Source organism: Microtus oregoni, unplaced genomic scaffold (assembly GCF_018167655.1).
Source record: "Microtus oregoni isolate MIOR12 unplaced genomic scaffold, Mior012 000060F_001, whole genome shotgun sequence".
NCBI classification, from domain to species: Eukaryota; Metazoa; Chordata; class Mammalia; order Rodentia; family Cricetidae; genus Microtus; species Microtus oregoni.
The window spans coordinates 52,957-76,327 of NW_024543836.1; the positions used below are offsets into that span (position 1 = coordinate 52,957).

General features: G+C 35.5%; 1 protein-coding gene and 1 pseudogene across 1 annotated transcript in view; one reads left to right on the forward strand and one right to left on the reverse strand.

The window, feature by feature from the left end:
* The window catches only part of LOC121439087 (metaxin-2), a 51,619-nt gene that overhangs the window by 14,421 nt on the left and 13,827 nt on the right, over positions 1–23,371 (forward strand). The window contains exons 2-4 of the mRNA XM_041639586.1: positions 5,960–6,007; positions 7,018–7,064; positions 22,026–22,098. Coding sequence (XP_041495520.1) covers positions 5,960–6,007; positions 7,018–7,064; positions 22,026–22,098 — 168 coding nt within the window. The remainder of the gene's footprint in view (positions 1–5,959; positions 6,008–7,017; positions 7,065–22,025; positions 22,099–23,371) is intronic.
* LOC121439068 lies at positions 15,493–17,929 on the reverse strand (annotated as a pseudogene).

Below are 23,371 nucleotides of genomic sequence, written 5' to 3' on the forward strand. Positions count from 1 at the left end.
GTATGAATGTGTTTAGCACACATGTACATGCACATATGTGACGCCAGTGGTTGACATCAGTTACTCTCTACCTTATTTTTGAAACGGGATCTCTCACTGAGCATGGAACTTATTCAGCTCACTGGCAGCCAGCAAGCCCAGGGAGCTCCTCTCTGCCTTTTCAGCATTGTGATTCCAAGCATATGCTGGAGCACAAGCTTTTCCAGTGGTTGCTGCGTGTCAAACTCAGGCTCTCATGTTCGAGTGGCACTTTACCAACTGAGCCATGTCTCTAGCTGCCAAAGTAGGTAGTTTTACTTTGGAATTCTTACAACAAGTATTAGCTTTAAATGGTAATTAGACAAAAAATTAAAACTTGATAAACTCAAATTTACTATTTTTGGCATGCACTACAGTGATTTGCTTGAAGCAGTTGAGAATCCAAGATTTTAGCAAATAACTTCAGAACTACAGAAAAACTTTTGTATCTAAGAATTTATTTGTAGGAAATGAGAAGTACAATATTGACTTCACAGTAAGATACGGTAGAAAATAATGTATGACATAGGTAAATATGAACTTCCATGGACAGTACATATAAAAGAGAAATAATGTGACAAACTTGGCTTTGAAGATGATTGTCAGTACAGAGAAACATCGAAGGGAAACAATTTGAGCAAATTCATAAAAGCAAGCCTTAAGTGTTCAGGAAAAATTTGGCATATTCTGTCTAGTTGGACAAGGATCGTGGTGTTAAGTGGGCAGGTAGACAGGGACTCCTCTACTAATTCATGTATGTTCTTCCCTCAGCCTTTCTTAGTCTAAAAAGCTGATTTTTACCTGACTTTTTCTTGGTTAGGAGCACATGAATATTTGAATTCTATGGTGAAATTTGAAATAAGTAGTTTGTAGTCAGACCTTTCTCTCCTGCCTGCCTGTTCCCAAATAACTACTCAGAGGCTTAATATTACTTATAAATGCCTGGCTGATAACTCAGGCTTGTTATTAGCTAACTCTTACAGTTAAATTAACTCATATTTCTTATCTATACTTCACCACGTGGTGCATGGCATCTCTGCGACTTTGCCTTCTTTCTCCCAATATCTGTTTGGATTTCCTACCTAGCTATATTCTGCCATGCCATGGGCCAAAACAGCTTCTTTATTAACCAATGGTAATAAAACGTAGTCACAGCATACAGAGGGGAGTCCCATTTTAATACAGCATGCAGGCCCAAATAGATTTAGTAATTATGTTTGTTTATTCTTTTAATAGATATCAGACACATAAAGAGTTTATACTAAGGATGAAAGTGGGAAGAGTTAAAAAAGTAAGTTGAAATTGGAGATCCAGCTGTTTTCAGGCAAATAATATTACTGGACTTGTGTTGTATGGTCTTGAAGTTGTCTGGGTGAATTTTTAAAAATGTTTTTCTACATGATATAGTTTCTGTATCTTTCCTGCAGCTCTTATTAGCATAAAATGATCCACAGTAATAATAAAAGAAGTGATAATAATAAAACACAACATTATCCAGTGAAATATTTCCTATGTGTTAGGTTCTAAAGATGACCTGAATTCTAGAGTCACAGTTTGTTTTCTGCTTGGAGACATAACTAAACATCAGACTGTGAAAATATCGACTGTGATAAGTGGTATAAAGGGTGTCTGTGTAAGGGAGCGTTTGAGCAGTTGAGGGAGATCAATAAAGACTTGCTGGGGATAAAGTTCATCTTCAGCATTTGTAGGATACAAAGTGAAAACGAGAGGCTCTTGCTTACAGACAGACTGTAAAGACTCCGGGACTGGGACAGCAGAGTGCTTAACTAGGCCCTTGCTGAGTGCCATCTCTGTTCAGCTGCAGGGGTCATAAGTTCACACACCGGACTACCTGAGAGGTGATGACACAAGAGAGCATTCTAGGTGGAGGAAACAACACAGGAGAGGCCGGGGCCGGAGAAACTGGATGGAGTGCAGACTGGGAAGCTGACTTTCCAAAGGCCAAGAAGGATCTGGGACATCATGTTGAGGGTTTGGGTCTTCATTCCAAGTACTACACGAAACTCTCGGTTTGGTTTAGGCATAAATAACTTGGCAGTATTGAACAACCCTTTCTCACAACTTCTGGTTTTTACCAACCCCCTTTTAAGAAAACTTTTAGTTTTAACTTTTCTAGTTATTCTGAGGCCGCTCCTTCTCTAAGGATGTTTAAAATGGCCTTTCATACATACTGGGAGTGACTTAGTTTAAGTTGAAAGTACATAGGGGTAAGTGATATGAAATATTTCCTACTGAAGTAGTTTTATTATCTAAAACATTGCAAGTCAACTGAAGAATAGTTATTTAAAACTGAATAGGCTATTTATTTATTTATCGGGTTTTCAAGACAGGGTCTCTTCGTGTAACAGCTCTGGCTGTCCTGGAATTCATTTTGTAGACCAGGCTGGCCTCGAACTTACAGAGATCCACCTGCCACTTCCTCCTGAGTGCTGGGATTAAAGGCATGTGCCACCGACACCCGGCTGTTTTATTGTTTTAAAAATAATTTTAAAAATGCTACAAGTATTATGTTTATTGTCATCACTGTGCTTTAAAAGTGTTCACTTCCCTTTATTTGGTACATAGTATAACTCAGAGCAAGTGGTGGAGTGGGAATTGGTTTGCTCAACATTTGGAAAGAGAAAATGTCCTTTTGGATGGCCCCTTTAGTCAGGTGTCCACAATAAAAGTCTTTAATTATTGTTATTCACAACAAGAAATAATCTTTATATTTTGCCATGTGTGGGAGATAATTGTTCATGATTCTTGGGTCTACTTACATCAGTGTTTCTCATCCTTATGTGACCTTTAATACAGTTCCTCATATTATTTCATTGCTACTTCATAACTGTAATTTTGCTGCTGTTAGGAGTTGTAATGTAAATGTCTGAGATGTTTGAGACTCACAGCGTGAGAACTGCTGACGTGATAGACCGGCACCCCCGTGGGTTAGAGGTCTAGCAACATGCCCCCCCCCCCCCCCCAACATGGGATTTTCTCTTTTGGTACACTTATAGAATAGCACTAGTGATTTCTCTTCCCACATTATAATTGTTTAAACTAGGCCACGTAGACTATGCCAAAAAATTAGTGTTGTTTACATGCTCTGAGATGCTCAGGGGTGAATTAGGTAGCAGCTCATTTTCTGCATACAGTTTCTCATCTGTTGATCCATGGCACTGAATTCTCAGGTGCTAAAATAAAATTGCTATAGAGTTTCATCAGTCTACTTGCCTTTTTTAAATTGGTGTGTTCTATTTGTGAAGAAAGTATCAAATGTTTGGTAGTTTCTTCCTGAGACTTTATTTTCAATAACTTATCAGTTGAAATATAGTTTATATATTGTACCAAGCAAAACATTGCCCTCTTCTACCTTAGTTTCCAGCTGTAGGTTTTTCATACCAGATTTATAGGTAGCTTACTTTCACTCAGGTAGAATGTTGCAAAAATTCTATTGCTTTTATATACTCTATTGAATTAGGTCTGGAGAATCCATCATAGTGAAGGTGGTGATAAATTAAATTAACTCTCTGTGTGTATGTGTGTGTGTGTTGAGTTTGAACCCAGTGCTTTATGTTTGCTAGGTGAGCACTCTGCCCTGAGCTACTGGAATTACTGAAGCTTGAGTTAATGTTCACATTATAGCTCATATCATAAACCAATAGAGTAACTTCTAATTTATCAATAAACACACTGCAGATAGCATATATTTAATGATAAATTGTTTTGAAAATTTGCAGTCTGTGTCTAGTATAGAGACAAAATAGCTAAACAAATTGAAATTACCAAAATATTTTATAACAACCCACTACAATAATATTAAGCTGCTTATCCATTTTTAAAGAATGAAGTATGATAGATTTTAATTAAATGTTCAATTTCTTTTTTTTACTTACAATGAGTAGGAACTGTATGCAAGATATGTACATTATGGCTCATAGAAAGGTATAGAACACATGTATTCTCTCAGAAACTGAGTTTAATATTTATTTATCTTTTGGAAATTTTATAAATGTTATTTTGGTACTATTGCTTTAGCCACATTTTATGTGGTGCATAAAATTAAATATTTGATGATTATGGACCTTATAATAAATGAGTCTCATTGTGTTGTTTAGAGAAGTTAATAGTATAGGTATGTTGACTATATAATCTATCCTAAAAAGTTACTTTTGAATAATTTGCTAATGGCAGCTTATTTTTGTTGCTTTGATTTTTAAGAATTGTACTATGTAGGCTAATTGGGTTCTTACTGAAGTTTTACTTTGTTAAAATGTTTACAGTAAAATATAAATATTTAGCATCACTACATTTTTTGGTATGTGTGCCGAAGGCCAGTAGCCTTTACATATATGCACAATATTGTAGCTAACAGTATAGAAAACTATTCCTGGTCCATTATATGCTTAATTATTTCCTAGTATTATCAGTAAATGTGTACTTAATTTTATGTATATTAATTAGGTTAAATGTAAGATTTGCCCCTTTTGATAATACTATGTTTTTTATAATCATTCTAAAGTATAAGAAATTTAAGTGTTTTTTACCTATTGCCTCTTAAATGATTCATCTTAAAATGAATTACATATATAGGTTTCTTTTAAAAATCAACTATAATTATATATTAAAATGATTTGTTGCTGTGTCAGAGACTAGATTAACATAAACAGTTAGAAGACTATCATTTATTAACTATCATAACCCACTTTCTTGCTAATAGCAATTATAGTTGCTTTATAGGATTAGTTTATGCTTTATGTCCTTTACAGAGGTGAAGTTAGTAAATGAGATCTTGATAATCCTGTATATTCTGTTAATACAACTATTGCTTCTTTTTTACTTTTTATTTTTAAAATATTTTTTTAAAGTTTTTGTTTTCAGTACATCTGGTGCGAAGTTCCTCCTCCCTCCACTCCTTCCATTTCCACCTCTCCTCTCTCCCAGGTCCACTCTTCTGTTTTTGCTTCTTCGGTTTGTTTGTTTTGTTGTGTGTATGTGTGCGTGTGTGTTTTCCTTTTCCAAGACAGGGTTTCTCTGTGTAGTTTTGGTTGTCCAGGAACTTGCTTTTGTAGATCAGGCTAGCCTGGAATTCACAGTCTCCTGCCTGTGCCTCCTGAGTGCTGGGATTAAAGGCAGGCACAGCCACCACCACAGGGCAAAAATCATTTTGCTTCTTAAGCACAGTTGATCAGAGTCTTTTTAGAATTGAGTGCTTTTCCTTAGCGCTGGTGGATTTATAGCTAGCTTCTCCTCCAACTTCAGTCTTGTGTAGACAGGAGAGTAAGGGTCAAGGTCAAGCTTCATTATCAGGCTTAAAATTAGTTTTACTGACTTTGTTTCACCTTGTAATTCTTAATGCCTATGATGCATTAATGCTTATCATTTTGTAGGGTGGCTTTCCTGGAGTCCAGGCAGTGGAGCCTTCTAATGTTCACTGGGATGCCTGTGTTTTTGCAGTACTACTTTTAAAAAAAGGAAAGGTGGACGGTTGTTAACAGATGTGTGTTTTCTTTCATCTAGTGAGGGAAAGTTTACTTTTTGAAAAGCTTACAGTAAAATGTTCTCAGCATTATTTATTTTTTGTGCTGAATAAAATACCAGTATTTTGTTGTATAAACATTATTTTGCATATACCTATTTTTAAGGAAGCTAATTTTATGTTAATTGGGCAAGATATTCCCTCTTTTTCTATGAAAAACCTTATCACCACACAATAAACATTAAAACAGTCTAGCCTTCTTAAATAGGCTATCCTGTGGTCTAAGGTAGTATGAGTCATTGCTGTAGTTAAGTGTCACCTTAGCTTTGAAATGCTTTCCAGTGTGCACACTGATGGATTTGCTGAGTATTGATATGCTTTCCAGTGTACACACTGATGGATTTGCTGAGTATTGATATGCTTTTGCCCATGTGCCTGATTATCGTTGCCTTGTTTCTGCAGCCACAGAACCTTGGCCTGAAAATGCCACCTTATATCAGCAACTGAGAGGTAGGTTCTTATTCACAATTAAAATGGCTTTGTGTTAGAATATACTTATAACCAACAATAAACCCCCAAGCTAAACTGAACCAGCTGACCAGGCAAATAAACAAACGAAACTCGCTGCATCCCCCAAATGTACGAATCCAATTGAGAATGTAAAATACAAAGAAGGATTCCCTTGTATAATTTGTCTATGAGGTTTTGCCTAAACTTGTATCTGCCAGGTAACCAACTATTCATAGCCTATAAGGTCCTTAGTTTATTATTGACTCGTTATATTGGTTGCTATAGGCAGTGTAAAATGATGTGGTTGCAGGAGCACTTGGCAGATTTACTGCACCAATAGCTGAGACAGCAGATTTTCCAAGTCCTGTGGTAAAGCGGGCTCTCAGTAAAAAGGAACTGTTAAAATGTATAGGCTAGGATGGTTCAGGCTCCCTTTAGCAGCTCTTCATATATCATCAGATCACATTATGGACCCCATTTGGGGCTCAGCAGCCTGCTACAGTTGTCAGAAGACTGCAAAGTAATGAAGACTAATAGGCAGCAGCCCCCGTCTTCTAAGCATGGAATTTTTATTGCAGCGAACTTGTCATCTTTCTTTTGTGTGACAGACCTAGACACACAGAGCAATATTAACTGTAAGCTGGTTTATGTGGTTGTGAATACTTTTACTTTAAACTAGAGAGATTTGAACAGATACTATTTTAGTTCATTTTAATGAAAAGAAAAAATACTTTTTTAAATTGTAAAAATGGATGTTTCTAAAAAACAATTTTAATTGCTGAAAAAATGAGATAAATGATCAGATAATTTTAGAATGTCCCTATTTTATCATAACTTACACATGATAATTTAATTGAAACTGTTACATGGCAGCATTGATATAAAGCTTCATAATTGCTTTAGTGTCGGATATCCTTTTTTAAAATAGAGAAAACTTTTATAATATTTAATATATTTTGCTTATTTAGCAGTTAAACTTTGGACTCATACCTTTCTTTATGTTTCCACAGGGGAGCAAATTTTGCTTTCTGACAATGCAGCATCTCTTGCTGTGCAGGTAAATATGTAAATAATGTAATTTTGTTCTTTGTGCTAGAGGATGTATATCATTTTGAGTTGCACTCCACCCCCTACTGAAAGTCTGGTATTGTATGTTTAGAGTTTTTCTGTATGACTTAACCATTATTAGTATAATCTTACTCTTCTGTGAAGTATAATTTTATACAGTATTTTCAGTTGTCAGTATGTAAAATACACTTTATTATCTATTCCTTTAATCAAAATTACTTTTAAGAGGACGACACATTCGATCTTAACAGTTGTTTTGTTTTTGGTTAGATACACTATTTTACTTGGGGCAATAATTTTACTTACATACTCAGAATTATTTTCTAAGTTATTTGTAGTTACTCGCTACATATTTTAATCATTCTGCTTGTTATACACATGCTAACTTAATTCTGTCAGTTTTGAAGCAGATAGATTCTTTCTAGCTATTCCTCATATATTTATTGATTGTATATGTGTTTATTATTACCAGTCCACTTATTGAGTGCAATTGCTTTTTAAATTTAATGTTACGTTGTATAATCCAAAAAAGATTTTTGGCAATGTGAACTTAAAACTGTGCTATGGAATACATGGAGAATTGTTTACTTGAAAAAAGTAAATGTTTCTGTAGGTTATAAAATTAAATAAATATTTTATATATTTAGCTGCTGAGGTACTTAGCTTCTGTAGTTTGCAGCACAAAGGAGATTGACTGTACAGCATGTAAAAAGGGTCTGTAATGTGTGACATTTATTGGAGGTGAGACTGTGGGCTCCTGGAGGACAAAGAGAAAGAAGGAGAGAAAGTATTTTGTCAAGCTTTTGTCGTATTGGAGGCATAATGCTAAGCATTTAATTTTAGGTCATCTCATTTATATTTTTTATTTAATTTGATAACCACTGGGTTTAATACCACTGTCTGATATTGTCATTCAGTGAGGCTGTAGATGGTATGGTATTCAGTTCATCTTTGTTTTAAGGCAGAGAAGGAAAGAAAAGATGGGAAGAAATGTGCTTGGACAGAAATTTATTAGTTGGTGGATCTATTATGTTTCTTTTACATTTGTCTTGTATCTATCTTTTACCAAGAATATAAATTATAATTTTTGCCTTTATTTTGTCTTTGAATTCTATTTAACTAATTTTTATTTATTTTTATCTTAACTTTTGATGAATAAATTTTCAGTTATGTGTAATACATACAGCCTTTGTACAGCTTTTGTGAGATACATGGAATTTAACATTTTGCACATACACACAGACACACACACACACACACACACAAACACACACAAACACACACAAAACATAGCTGCCTGGAATAGAGAATGCACCCAATAGATGTATATTGTGTAAATGGTTTCTTAGTGTGGTGAAGCAATCTTGCCTGATAAATGACTGCACAAATAAATTATTTGCTGTATATAAAATAATATTTTCAGTCTTTATATCTTTGAAAAGATAGCCTCAGAGCACAGTGAATATTTTAGTTGAAGCACTGTTTCTTGACCCCTTTTAATTGCCGTTTGGGCGGTAGCACTTTAAGGATCTAACAAAGCTAATTAACATTTTTTCCTCAGAAAAATCTCCTACTGCATGCAGAAAAAGAAATGTGCCCAGGCTACTTTGTATGTATTTCAATATATTTGCTCCTTACTGAAGTCGTCTAGGGATCCCTTACAAAGAGCCCTTAGGATGAAATAATATCGTAGAGAGTACTGCAGTGATTAATTTTGAACAAATAGGACAGAATTTTGGGTAGGAATAGACTAATGATTCTCAGCTAGGGAAGAGTTTGGCTCCTTGAAGACATGCAGTGGTTAAGCACGTGGGTTGTCAGAGCTGTTGGAGGAATCCATTGCATGTCCCTATTTGGTGGACTCCAGATCTGCCGCACACTCGCTGTTCCACAGTGGATAGGTCAGTTCTACCATGAGCTCCCCAGTTCCGTATATAAAGGGTGCCAGACTTGAACAGCCAAAGTCTAAGTGGTTTAATCAGTTTCTATACAAAGCAAAATAGCAGAATATTACCATTTTAAAAAGTGATGTTTAAGTTTTCCTTGGAAGGGGAGATAAAAAGACCCAGCTTGGTAAATATTATTGTTGTTATGTTTCCTTTTAATTTGTTTTCTCACCATAGTTTCTCAAATCACATGAAAATAACACCAAAAAAGACCTTTTAAAATAATTGAATTTTGCTTAGCCATTTCAAATTTTTATCCTACATATGTCACTTAGATGATAAATTAACCAGCATATATTAAAAATTCTTGGTTTTCTTCAATATTCTTTGACTTGACAGCTGATAGTAGCCATGACTATAAATGCGACTTTCTCACATATCTGATATAAACTTTATGGAGTAATTTTCTTCTGTATAGAGCAACAGCATCTGTTTAGAAGAACGAGCTAAGGACTTTATGTCTGATGTATAAAATTGATCAAAACAACGTGACAAGTATCTATAAACTGTTTATTTTCTAGAAGATACCAGATATAAAATATTAGACATTTTAATAGTCCACCAATTATGCCATCAGGAAATTTAAATTTACTTAATCACATAGGCAGGTGTTTATTATATTCTGAAAGCTAACTTCTTGACTATTTTTAATGGTAGGCACCTTTATGACTTCAGTTTAAAAGAAAATAATTTTCCTCCCGGTGATCAGTTCCCCTGTGATTTGCTGTCTCTGTATCATCTGTCTACAAGTTTAGGCTTACCTGAGTGCTGCTTGGTCGTAATGTGCTCTTGATTGCTGACTGTGGTGAAAAGTTAGCCTGATATATTCTCATGGGCTCAGTGTTTATGTAACACTGTACACACACGTGTAGACACAGTTCTCATTTTAAAGTGCTTCTTTGAGGGATTTAGGCTTATAGTGATTCGTAAAACAAACCTGATAATTCCATTACTATTGTCTCTTACTCTCTAAACTTAGACCAACTATCTAGTAGATAATATACTGCTAGCTACTAAGTAATTCAAAATTTCTAGTAGCCTCATTTAAAAAGTAGTTAATTTTAGTAATGTTTTACTTAGCCCAGTATATCAAAATATCATAAAATCAATAGAAAATTTGTTTTACTTTCTTCAAATTAAATTCAAAATCTGATGTGTACACCTAGAATATGTCTGTTTGTGCTAGTCATATGCTCAGGCATATGTGAGTGCTGGCCCTTGTATTGGACAGTGCTAGTTTAGAAATACAGCGTGAACAAGTGACTATGAATACATAGGAATTCTTAAGCTTTTCACAAAAGAAAAACCCCGCTTTTTAAAAGTAAGAAGTTCTGGGTGTGCACTTTATCCCTTTATTCTTAGCACTCAGGAAGCAGAGGCGGGCACAGAGGCAGGCATATCTTGTCTGAGGCAGTCTGGGCTACATGGTGAGTTCCAAGACTGTCAGGGCTATATAGACCCTGTCTAAACGTCTCTGCTGTTTCAGTTAGAAACAGTAGATATAGATATTTATATGTAATATATATATTATTTTATAACAAATTCCACAAAGAGAAATGGACAGTTTATCCCTGTTCCAAGGACGGTATGCTTTAAGAACTCTGTTTCAAGTTTCTTCCTTTGTAAAATAGACATAAGGTAGTTACTGTCCTGTTGGCAAATGGGAATCGAATGGATTAACATATTTCAAACATTTAGAAAGATACTTGGAGTGTTATAAATATGCAGGGGATGCTGATTATTTCCTTATGTTCTGATTCTTGGCAGAAATACATTTAATCAGTTTCAACAAGATAATTAGAAGCTTACAAGCTTGATAATGCCTAAAGAACACCACTGGGAATAAATATTATATATAAGGTTTTAAAGGGAACATTAACATCAATAATTTTTATAACCACATTAAATACAGGATTTTATGAATTCTCTGATACTTTCATACATGGATTTTGTTCATGTTTACCCTACTACTCCTTCCCCAACCTTCTAGATCCATTTCCCATCCTCACACTTTCCCAACCTCTTGTCCTTTTGTCTTCTTTTTGTTACCCACCAAGTCCACTTTCTGCTGCCTGTATAATTATGGGCATGAAGCTGTGCACTGGAGCATGTTTTCATGCTATGCCAAATATGTTGATATTCAATGCGTAAACCTAATGTTATTTAAGAATATTCAGATTTGTTTTAAAATTTAATATTAAATATGATTGTGTATAACCAACTCTTCGAAAGCTTTTATGTAAAGTATTATGATCAGTTCTTACCATAGCCCAATGTAGGGTGCTACTATTACCCTTTTTTAAAATGTGGTACTAGAGAGATGTCTTAGAGGTTCAGAGCTCTGGCTGCTCTTAGTTGCCAGCATTCACCTGGTGGCTCACAGTTGTAGCTGTAGTTCCATGCATCACATGGTGCAAAGATATACATGCAAAACACCCACAAACATGAAAAAAAGAAACAAACAAATCAAGATGTGGCACATAGCCATAATCCTAGCATTTTGGAAACTGAGGCAGAAGGATCATCATAATTCAAGCCCAGCTGTGGCTAGATGAGTTTCAGGCTAGCCTAGGCTATATATGAGACCTAGTCTTAAAGCGACCAACAACAAAGCCGGAAAACACAACACAAAAAGTAGACATCTTTAGAGTTCAGAGCTGGTCTTTCTAAAGACACAGGGCCCACCAATTATGGAGGAAAACAGAAAGCCTCCATCCATATTGGTTAAGTTCTATGTGTGGGCAACATTGTGCTGAGCACATTGCTTTTATTAGTTTAATCCTTCTATGAGGCCAGTGCTGTGTGAGTTACATGTCAAAAGGACCCTCTCCTTAGCAATCCCGTGGAGTTGGTATCATTAAAATTTCTACTTCCCCACAGAGAAGAGTGGTGAGGCAGAGAGGTTCAGCTGTTGGCCTAATAACACATGACCCCCTCATCCCCCAGTAGCTCTGGCTGTCCTGGAACTCACTCTGTAGACTAAACTGGCCCTCAAACTCAAGATATCCACCTGCCTTTGCCTCCTGAGTGCTGGAATTAAAGGCGCGTGTGCTACCACTGCCCTGCTAGTAAGTGAATTTGTGCTTTGTTTTTTGAGACAGAGTTTCTCTATGTAACAGTCCTGACTGTCCTGGAACTCACTCTGTAGACCAGGCTAGCCTCAAACTCACTGAGATCTGCCTGCTGCCACCGCCCAAGTGCTAAGATTAAAGGCGTGCACCACCACTGGCCCCACAATAAGTGAATTTTTAATTATACATTATTTCTGACATTTCTTAGCATATTACAATTTACATTAAGTTATAAAAGATAAACGTCTCAGTTTTTGGGATTTTGAAATGTAGCAAAGACATTCTTATGTTATTATTAAGCTTCTTAGGTAGTGAAAAGTTCTTTTGAAAAAATTGAAGCTATGGAAATAGAAGACGTTGAGCAGAGAATTAATGCCTGTTTTGACTTTAAGGATTTATATACTTGTTTTGAGAATATCTTCATATAAATAAGTGTGTGTATATATATATATATACACACACACACACATACATATATATATATATAAATAAAATAAGATAATACTTTTTGGTGAGGTTTAGAAATAATTTCATTTAATATATATGAAGCCAATGTAAACAACCTAGCTTTTCTTTTTTTGTGTGTCTGAATATAGAGTCTATAAAATTGGAATTTTTTTTAGTGTCACAGACAAATAATCATTATTAGAATTCTGCATGAAAAAGTAGCACTTAAACATTAAGAATGACATTTAAGCTCAGATTAAAAAGAGTGTCTATGTTTCATTTAATCTTTTTTATTTTCCTTGGGTTTTGTGAGTAAATAACTCTAAAAATGAGAAAATAAAAATAACAAAAACTATTTTTTCTGTTGATTATATTGTCAAAAAATTCAAAGTTTTTATAGGCATCATTAATGCTGTGAACACTAACATATCAGATGGACTGATATTTACTTAAACTTGTAGGTGGAAGTATTTATTAGTGATTAACGGTCATATCCTAATGTAATCTTGGGGTTGAGCAGTGAGGAGTAAGTACCTTTTTTCTTTGGATTGCAAGTCAGTTGTTGAATTGGAAAATGTATGAAAATAGCTCCTTGTCAAGTCATTTAGATAAATGGCAATGGCAGACAGCTTGCCTGCAGAATTTTAGGTAAAATAATCTTGAGTATTTGATCGGGTTTCATACATTTTTGTTTTAAACAAGTTGTTATATTCAGTATGAAGTGCCAACTTAAAACATGATGGGAATACTGCTAGGATGCTGGCATTTGATGTAATTTAATAGAGAACGAATAAAATACTATTTATGGAAAATATTTAAAAATTAAAGCTGCTTTATAGTTTCATAAAATATGAATTTAAAGATTTCAAAGTCTGTCCTCACTTTGATCATACTCTGTAAAGTGAGGTTTTGTATTTACCTTCAGAGTTAGGAGAAGGCAGTAACAACTAAGGAAGAGAACATAGCAACAGCTGCCCTTTTCAGTATTCCAAGATGAACGAGATGAAGGCTGTAGATGTTTCCTTGAATTTAATTTCTTCAGATTTGTTGTTTTATATTACATTAATTAGATGATTATGGTAAGTTACACTTAAAACACCTGGCATGAATTATGAAGTATAAATATAAAGTATGAATAAGTATAAAATATGTTTCTAAAATAAAACTGAATTTATATAGTAAACAGAACTTAACAGAGTGAAACAATTTCGATATCATATTAGTTCTTTAGCACATGAATGATATGTGTAAAACATCTGAACTAGTCTTATAGGATTTGCAGCCATGAAGTACTGCATATTCAAAATAAAGTAGGTGAATACGTTGTCATTTTTAGTAATTTATGAAGTAGTTTATACCAGCTAATATTTTCTAATGCAAATATTTATTTAACCTATTAAAAGTCCATGTTTCTATAAGTCTCTGAGAAATTTTAAGTTTAAAGTATCATCACTTTTTTGCTTGTTTCTTTAAAAGGTAAATAGCAAACTGTATGTTAACATTTGTTGCAGTTAAATAGGACAATGAAGACATAGTGGTAAGAAGAAGACAATCTATTTTTTTTAGTAGAAAAATGCTAGCATTCTTCATTATTAGATGTACAATATCAGCATAATCGATCTAGCAGTATTGTATTTGAGCTGAAAACACACTTAAAATTGAGACCATACACTATCCAGTGTGAGTGAAACATCTTTCATACAGTTCTAAGATGAAATTACCCTTGAATGAATAGCATCTTCATTTATCTTCAAACCTCTTCTGTGCTTTTAGTGAATCTACTCTTTCAACATTCCACAAGAATTACATTATACTGTTATACCAGAGTACCTCTGCAGTGTGAAATAGATTGGTTTGGAAAATGAACCTGGCTTTGCTATAAATTACATTCACAGGTACAAAGGAATTTGTTATTTTGTTTAAAATAGTCACAAATATAATTACGGTCTTAATTTATGTTAAACTACAAATAGCGCTATTACTGTAACTGTATTAGGAATTTAATATGTCTCTTTAAGAATGATACCTAACACTTCTCATTTTTAACCTTAGATACATTATTTCAATTATGGGGTCTGCAGCAGTTTGGTGTAAAATGAATTATTTTGTGGGTAGATTTCTTCATGGTTTTTAATTTTAAAACATCTCTTTTCAGTAAAGTGGAAAATAATTCTTCAGTTGTCGGTACTGATTTTTCTTTGTGTTCTGGTGAAACAGGATAGAAATTAAAATCAGAATTATTTTCACTTTGTGCCCGAAAGTGGCATTGCATGATTGAGAATAAGCTTTATAGAGTTTTCACGTGAAGTGTTTCAGATGTAATTATGACCTGAAGAGAAGTTTGGTCCTGAGGTGGGCAGTGTAGGCTGTGATCGCTGTCATTGAGCAGTGCTGTTAATGTGCTCTGTGTGATGGAAAAAGTCGTATTAAGCTGTCCTCAATCTTAAAAGTTTAATTAAAGAAAATTATTTAAAATTTTGGATTACTTTAACATTTTCCTGTCACTTGGCTGATTTACTGCTGAAATGTACATTACAGAGTGTTAGTGTTTAACGTCTAAGATAAGATGTTAGCATATCTTCAGGTATGGGAGAGGAAAGAGGTAGCTGCTAAACATCCAGGGCTGTGTTAGAATTACTTAGCTGAAATGAAGTGAGTATATTATCCGTCCCTACTTAATCTGTTTAGCTAATAAAAATTAGAATTTTTTGTTACAGTTATTTTTTTTTCAGTTGGAACTGTAACAGAACTTTACATATCTTCTTAGACTGTAGAAAACACTTCACCCCGTTTCGGTGAGTGCCAGCTATGCTGCTGGTGGTTTTGTTTTGTTTTGTTTTGTTTTTTACTTTTGACTGGATGTGAGATTTATTACTGAACATGATTTGGGAGGGTACAGGAGAGTACCGTGGACTCCCTCAGAAATGCAAGGGACCAATATATTGCTGGTATATTAGATGTTATCAGGAACGAGCTGCTTCTCAGCAACCATGTCTTCAAACTCACTGCATTAAGCTTGGTGAAGCCCCACATCTCTAAGATGTGGATCTTCTGGCAGCCAGGGAACGTAAACTTGGCAGAGCCTCAGTCACATGTGTCCTTATTCCGTAGCCTGGTGCAGATGGACATGATGGCCTGGCCAAGGTGAACCCTGGTCACTGACCTGGGACTTCCCAAGGCACTATGCATACCTGTCCGGAGCCAGTCAGACCCAGGACAGGACAACATCTTGTTCATTTGGATGACAAGTAAAAAGGGCGGGGCCTCCCTCGCATATGAAAGCCATCCTCCCTCACCACAACTCTTTACCACGGATTTGTTGGCACAAATACAGGCAGCCTCTGGGGCTGTGGAAGAGCGGTGCTCATATTCATCTGACACTATGCGGCCACAAAATGGGAATTCATCAACTTTTGCCTTCTTCTGTCCCAAGAAGTCATTGTGGATCTTGACCCCAGGGACACCTCAGCAGAAGTGAGTCCTTGGACACAGTTTGTCTAAAATACTAATACTGGTAACGAGCTGAAGGAGAAAGGGAATGATTGATTTTCAACACACATTACTATATATTCTTTTCTAACAAAACAAAAACAAGTAAATAAGCATACGGTACTGACAAATTTTTACTTCGTAATTTATCAAAATCATGCAGATAAAAGACCTCTCCCTTCAGAGTGTAAGTTCCGTCAGTACCTTCAGACCATGACTGTCTTTACTACCTATCCTTTACATACAGTAAGTTCTTGAAAAGTACTGGCAAGCTACAATAAGGATTAGCATCTTTTAATTCTATGAATCCAAAGTTCAGTGCTTCAAGTAAACCCACCTATTAATTAGTGTTTTAAGAAATCAATACTTACACCTATTAATAAGCAGGCATTGGTTTAGAAAACAAACAGAAAATTTAGCTATTTGTAATCAGAAATCATAACTCAATAAGCAAATAATAAAATATAATAAGAAATATGCTTTATATAGAGCAAATCTGTTACCAAAGCATGAAAATGACATTTAAGAGCACATATGAAGACAGATTACATGAGAGAATAGAACCATCCTTAGTACACACTCTCAGAAAAACTATTACTGGAATATTTAGCTCAACTTTAGATACATCAACATCTGAGAGCTTTGAAAAATTAGATTCTTTATAAAAGCAGCCAAAATTAGAATAGAAAAAGATACAGCATTTGCCTATTAAAATTACATATAGGTGAAAACAAACCTTAGGGGAAAATTAAGCAAAAGAAGTATAAAGCAGTGAAACATAGAAAAAGACTAATTCTGTAGATCAGACTGACCTTGAACTCCCAGAGACCCGCCTACCTCTGCCTCCTTGAGTGCTGGGACTAAAGGTGTGCACCACCACCGCCCAGTGGTTTTAAATTTAATTTAACCATTTTTTTTCTCATGTTCCCTTCTGGAATATTGCTAGTATTTTCGGCAATAAAGACTTGAAATGTGCCGGGCGGTGGTGGCACACGCCTTTAATCCCAGCACTCGGGAGGCAGAGGCAGGCGGATCTCTGTGAGTTCGAGACCAGCCTGGTCTACAGAGCTAGTTCCAGGAGAGGCTCCAAAACCACAGAGAAACCCTGTCTCGAAAAACCAAAAAAAAAAAAAAAAAAAGACTTGAAATGTGATGTACATATTATCTGGGATGCTGCTGAGGCATCTCTCCCAGTTTTGTAGGTTGTCTTTATAATGTTAATCACTTCTAGATAATGTCAGCTTTTCGTGCCTCATTCTCTTATGTACTGGCTACCCATGTTGTTATAAATTCATACTATCCAGTAGATCTCCAGCACCCATTACCCTATCCCACAGAAGTGTGATGTTTGTACTGTATAATAAATGTAGTAAATAGACCTAAGGCACAGGTGCCGCTTGAATATGAAAAAAAGACTAGATTGCCGGAGAAACTGATTTTAAAATTTTGTACAATATTATTAAATTTAACTTAATTAGCAACTTGTCACTAGTGATTACAATATTGGACAGCCTGGTTGTAAAACATTGGCATAGGATATGCTAAGGAAGTTATTTCATGTTGTGCTTTCTTTGAGTTGCTTCAGAATTAAGTGTCCAACTGAAGAGTAAGAGGTTAAGTTTGCTTATTCCTTGTTATAACCAAGACTACATTTTTCTCAGCTAAGGATAAAGATAAATATTTCTACTTCAAATAAAAAACAAAATGTGTTTTTGGTTGATGTTTCATAACTATTATTTGGAGTTTTAGATTAAAAATAAAAATGAGGGGCTGGAGATGCCTATGTGGTTAAGAACTCATGCTGTTCTTTTAGTTAAGTTAAGTTCTTAGTGTTGGATGGTTCACAGCTACCTGTGACTCAAGCTCTATTGGGATCTGGATCTATAACCTCTGACCTCCATGGGTACCCTCACACGTGTGCACTGCCCCCCCCCCCCCCCCCCGCATTAAACATATTATAGAAATGTAGAAGGCGAAGGTACTGTTTTGGAACGTCAATTCCCTTCCATTTTACAGAGAGAGTACAAAAGAACTAGTTAAGTCAGAGTTTCCTTTCCCTTTGAAGTTTTTACATGTTGAAGATAATCATGGAAATGCTTTGTTTTTACATTTTTAATATTTGAGTGGAAGTTCTCTGTAATATCAAGCTTCTTTGTAAACTCCAGATGAATTCAGATATTACTTCTGAACTAGTGATGAAGAATAAATGTGTTTATGTTACAAAATTAATCTTTGTCTAAGAAGAATCTTGCCCTCAGTTGAGTTTTGTATGTTGAGTGTCATTAAATTGGTCAAAATTAATTTTTTTTTATTAAAAAGAAGCAAAAACTTGAAGTATAGTTCTGATTGTACAGCAATATATTCTGCCTTTTAAAAAAAGTGAACTAAAGTTCTATGGAATATTGATTCTACTATATATATAATTCTACTATGTATGTAGTACAATTTCATACCATATGTACCATTTTGTATGGTATTAGTGGTTGCTAATTAACAGTTGAATATTATTCAGGTCTTTGAAGAGAACTAAATTATTTCAAACTCTTGCTTTGTTGAAGGCCTTAGTCTCTCCTAGACTTTTGTTCTCAATAAATTTCTCTTCACATTTCACAGTTAATATGAGTACATTCTCATTTTCTTGTGTTTTTTGTGTGTTTACATGTTCATGTATGTATGTATGTGTGTGAAGATCAGAGGTTGATGTCAGGTGTCACTCCACTTTTTTATTTTTTATTTTATTTTATTTTGATTCAGGGGCTCACTGTAGTAATCCTAGCAAGCCTGAAATGTCTTACGTAGACTAGGCTGATCTTAAATTCAGAGATACTTCTGCATCTTGAGTTCTGAAATTAAAATCATGGGCCACTGTGGCCATCTCCACCTTATTTTTTGAGAGAGGGTTTCTCACTGAACCTGAAACTCAGTGAGTGGCTGGACCATTGGCCGGGAGGTTCAAGGGCTCTGCTTTCCCTCTTCCTCCTGCCGTGAGGTGGAGTTACCCTCTGCGCGGCTTTTTATGTGGATCCCCCACATCCCACATCAGGCCCTCAAGTGTGAGCTGAACTTTTCACTCACCGAGCTGTCTCCTTGACCTTAGTCTTTTTCCTGTTCCTGAAATCAGTTTGCAGTCACCATCATTGATCTCTCCCTTCTTTGTATTACAGTATGAAGGGTTGCTGATAGGTGCTCCTCTCCACCTTTTCTGTTTCTTCTGATTATGTCTGTTTCCGTCTACTGTGTGGAGTCCCGGAACTTGCACTTAGTATCTGCTGCTGAGACTTCTCCCGCTTCCAGGAGAGGGGGAATATGGATGGGTGAGGGTAGGGCAGCTAAAGGTATCTGCCACAGTAACTTGCCCACTTTGATTGGAGTACCCAGATAACATTGCAAAATAAGCAACGTTGAGTGCTTGGCATCAAATACTATACAATATTATAAGTCAGTTGTAGGGAAAATGAAGGAGATTGTAAGGAGACCAGCAGAAATTCAAAAAAAGCAAAATTACTTTCTTTGGCTTTCTAAAGCATTTCTTTTCTTTCTTTCTTTCTTTCTTTTTTTTTTTTTTTTTGATTTGATTTTTCGAGACAGGGTTTCTCCGTAGCTTTTGGTTCCTGTCCTGGAACTAGCTCTTGTAGACCAGGCTGGCCTCGAACTCATAGAGATCCTCCTGCCTCTGCCTCCCGAGTGCTGGGATTAAAGGCGTGCGCCACCACCGCCCGGCTCTAAAGCATTTCTTTTGCTTGGGGAGATCAGATATACATAAATTACAAAACTTTACTCATGCTGTGAATAAAGGGGATTTCTTTTTTTAATTGATGTACTTTTTTATTGTTTTATTTTATTTTGGTGTTTTGAGACAGGGTTTCTCTGTGTAGCTTTGGAGCCTGTCCTGGAACTAGCTCTTATAGATCAGGCTGGCTTCGAACTCACAGAGATCCTCCTGCTACTGCCTCCCTAGTGCTGGGATTAAAGGCATGTGCCACCATCACCCAGCTTAATTGACATACTTTTAAATTAAAATACAGAGTTTTATTTTATTGAGACAGGGTCTTGTAACAAGATAGGTTCTTGTAATGTAACCCAGAGTGGCCTGGAACAGTCTTACCTTAGTTTTACAAATGGGTAAATCAGAGATTTGTTTAGAATGTTGTTCATGTTTAGTATTGATTTTCAATCCAAAATGGAAAAGGAAGCCTAGGAAACAGCTCTTGAGAAATTTGTATTGTGTATAAGCTGGCTGTTCTATCCTTAATTTCAATATATGATAAAAATAGCCTTGCTAATGAAGTGATTTATGGCAACTTACATTTGACTATTTTTATTATAATTTATCAACTTGTGAAAATAAGAAAAGTTTTTCCCCCTTCTAAAGTGTGTATGGGAATTAGAACTACAGTAACTTAAGGTTTCCCAATGTAATGAATTATCGTGTAGAAAGAACATTGGAAAACTGTAAGAGGAGGGGTCACAAAGTTATGAAAGAGGACAGGGGCGCAAACCTGGAGTGTCCTACAAAATAGTAGGGTAGGTAGAATTTGTCTGTGTGAATTTTTTTTTCTGTTTCTTTCTTCTTTCCTTTTTTTTCCCCTCCCCCCGCTTGAGACAGGGTCTCTATGTAACCCTGACTGTTTTGGAACTTACCATGTAGACCATGCTGGCCTCAAACTCAGAGATCCACCTGCCCTCCGAGTACTGGAACTAAAGGCGTGTGCCACCACACCCAGTTTATATATTTTTTAATCATAAAAAATTTTTCCAAAGCATAAGCTTTTAAGAGAAGACAGCTGTGGAACATTCTGGTTTTGGATATACTATATTGTCTACCTACTCTTTTATTAGTAGACATTTAATCCTTCACAGTTCTTCTGTAAACCAGGGGAAAATCATTTGTCTCTTTAAAATTTTATTTAATCTTATGTTTATTTATGAGTTGTGCTGTGTGTGTGTGAGAGAGAGAGAGAGAGAGGGAGAGAGCATGCTCACGAGCATGAGCATGTGTGTCACCACATGTGTATAGAAGACAGAGAACAACTTTTGGGAGCCGATTCCTTTCACCATGTGGGTTTTGGAGGGTATTCAAACACAGGTTGTGCCGGGCGGTGGTGGCGCACGCCTTTAATCCCAGCACTCGGGAGGCAGAGGCAGGCGGATCTCTGTGAGTTCGAGACCAGCCTGGTCTACAGAGCTAGTTCCAGGACAGGCTCCAAAGCTACAGAGAAACCCTGTCTCGAAAAAACCAAAAAAAAAAAAAAAAAAAAAAAAAAAAACCAAAAAAAATCAAACACAGGTTGTCAGGATTGGAGACAAACGCCTTTATTTACTGGGCTCTGGCTCCCAATTTTAATTTTTTTTTTTTTTTAAAGATTTTTTGAGACAGAGTTTTGTTGTGTAGCCTTGGCTGTCCTGAAACTAGCTCTGTGGGCCAGGCTGGCATAGAACTCAGAGATCTGCCTGCCTCTGCCTCCTGAGTGCTGGGATTAAAGGTGTGCACCACCACTAACTAGCCCAATTTAAATCTTAAATGATGAATTAGTTACATAAAAACCACATGTCAGGATTTTGAGGATTACTGAAAAGAACATTGAGTAGCAGAAATAACATTTTGAATTTTCCAGTATGACGAGAAAAATGACAGTCCTTCAGTGAATAAAAATATTAAACTATCAGTATCTTAATAAAATTTTGACATTAGTCATCCATTAAAAAAAGTTAAAGCAATATATAATATTGCTTACTTACATAAAGTAATATAAATGTGAATAAATTTTTTTCTTAAGTATGTATATATATATATAATTGTCTTAAGTTTATATATTTACTAATGACAGATTTTTTTTTAAGTAAAATGATAATTTTGCTTGGAAGCTTTAAACTGCTCATCATTTTCCAGTGGAGTATTATTGTATGGACTATTTAGGAAAGAAATGAAGAAGGAAGAGTTCTTTTCAAATATGTGTGTATTCTTACCAGGCTTATTATGTTTCTCTTCATTTACAGGCCTTTCTGCAAATGTGTAATCTGCCTGTCAAAGTGGTGTGTAGGGCAAATGCAGAATACATGTCTCCATCTGGTAAGTGTGTGTTTTCTGTTAATACTGTTTATTCCTTTGTACTGAGGATTGAACCTAAGGCCTTGAACCTGCTAGGTCAGTTCCTTACCACTGGCCGTATTTCTAGCCCCCGTTATCAAATCCTTAGTTTATTTTTCCCCCTTTGAAGACTTATCTTTTTAAAGTAGCAGTTATAAGCTTAATCATGAAGACCTATGTCTATTTATGTCACCTCTGGTCTGAGGTTTTTAACTGGATGTTCAGTACATATGTGATATTACATTTCCCCAGTCTTATTTATATAGGGCTTTCCTTACCTGAAAGCAAATTTTAATGTTAATGAATTTTTTAGCATCCCTGAGTTATATTTCCTATAGAACAGGTAAAAGAAAAAAGCACGTGAAATAATTAAATCGTCAACTTTCTTTTTTTTAGTATTTTAAAGTACTTTTAGTAAAGCTTCACTTTGGCTCTTCTGAATGATGACAGTGATCTGTGTTACATGCTAGTGGATTTAGTGATGAGGATGATTTGTGTGTTAGATGCCAATAGATCTAACTAGTCTTAAATCAATGAGATTCAAATAATTCATTCAAATGTCTCAAAGCTAATTAAATGTTAAATATAATGTCACAGATTATTTTCATTTTGGTTTTGCTAAAGCAATAACTACACAGAATCATTCTTTCATGAATAAATGATTGTGTATAATTGATTAGTGTAGGTATGCTATATAGCTTTTTATGCATATAAAAATTTGTTAATCTCTTCATCTTGATATGGTGATTATTTAGCAATTAGCTGTGTTTAGCATTTTATTTTCACCCTTAAGTTTTTAAGGGTGATAATAATTGTTAGACTATCTGTAGATACCCATCCCATAACACTGAAAATTCCGTACAAATGTACATTTATTGGATTTCTGAATAAACATTTCTAAGAAAAATTTTCTAGACTTAGAAATCAAATATATTTTGGATTTTCAGAGGTTGCTATTGCTGTGATGAAACACCATGACCAGAAGCAACTTGGGGAGGAACAAGTTTATTTCGCTTACATAGTTCTGAATCTCAGTCCACTAAGGGAAACCAAGGTAGTAACTCAAACTGGACAGGAACCTGGAGGCAGGAGCTGATGCAGACCATGGAGGAACACTGCTTACTAGCTTTCTCCTCATAGCTTGCTCAGCCTGCTTTCTTATAGGACCACCAGCCCTCAGGGGTTGCATCATCCATAATGTACTTAGCCCTTCCACACCAGTCACTAATTAAGAAAATGCCCTGCAGGCTTGTCT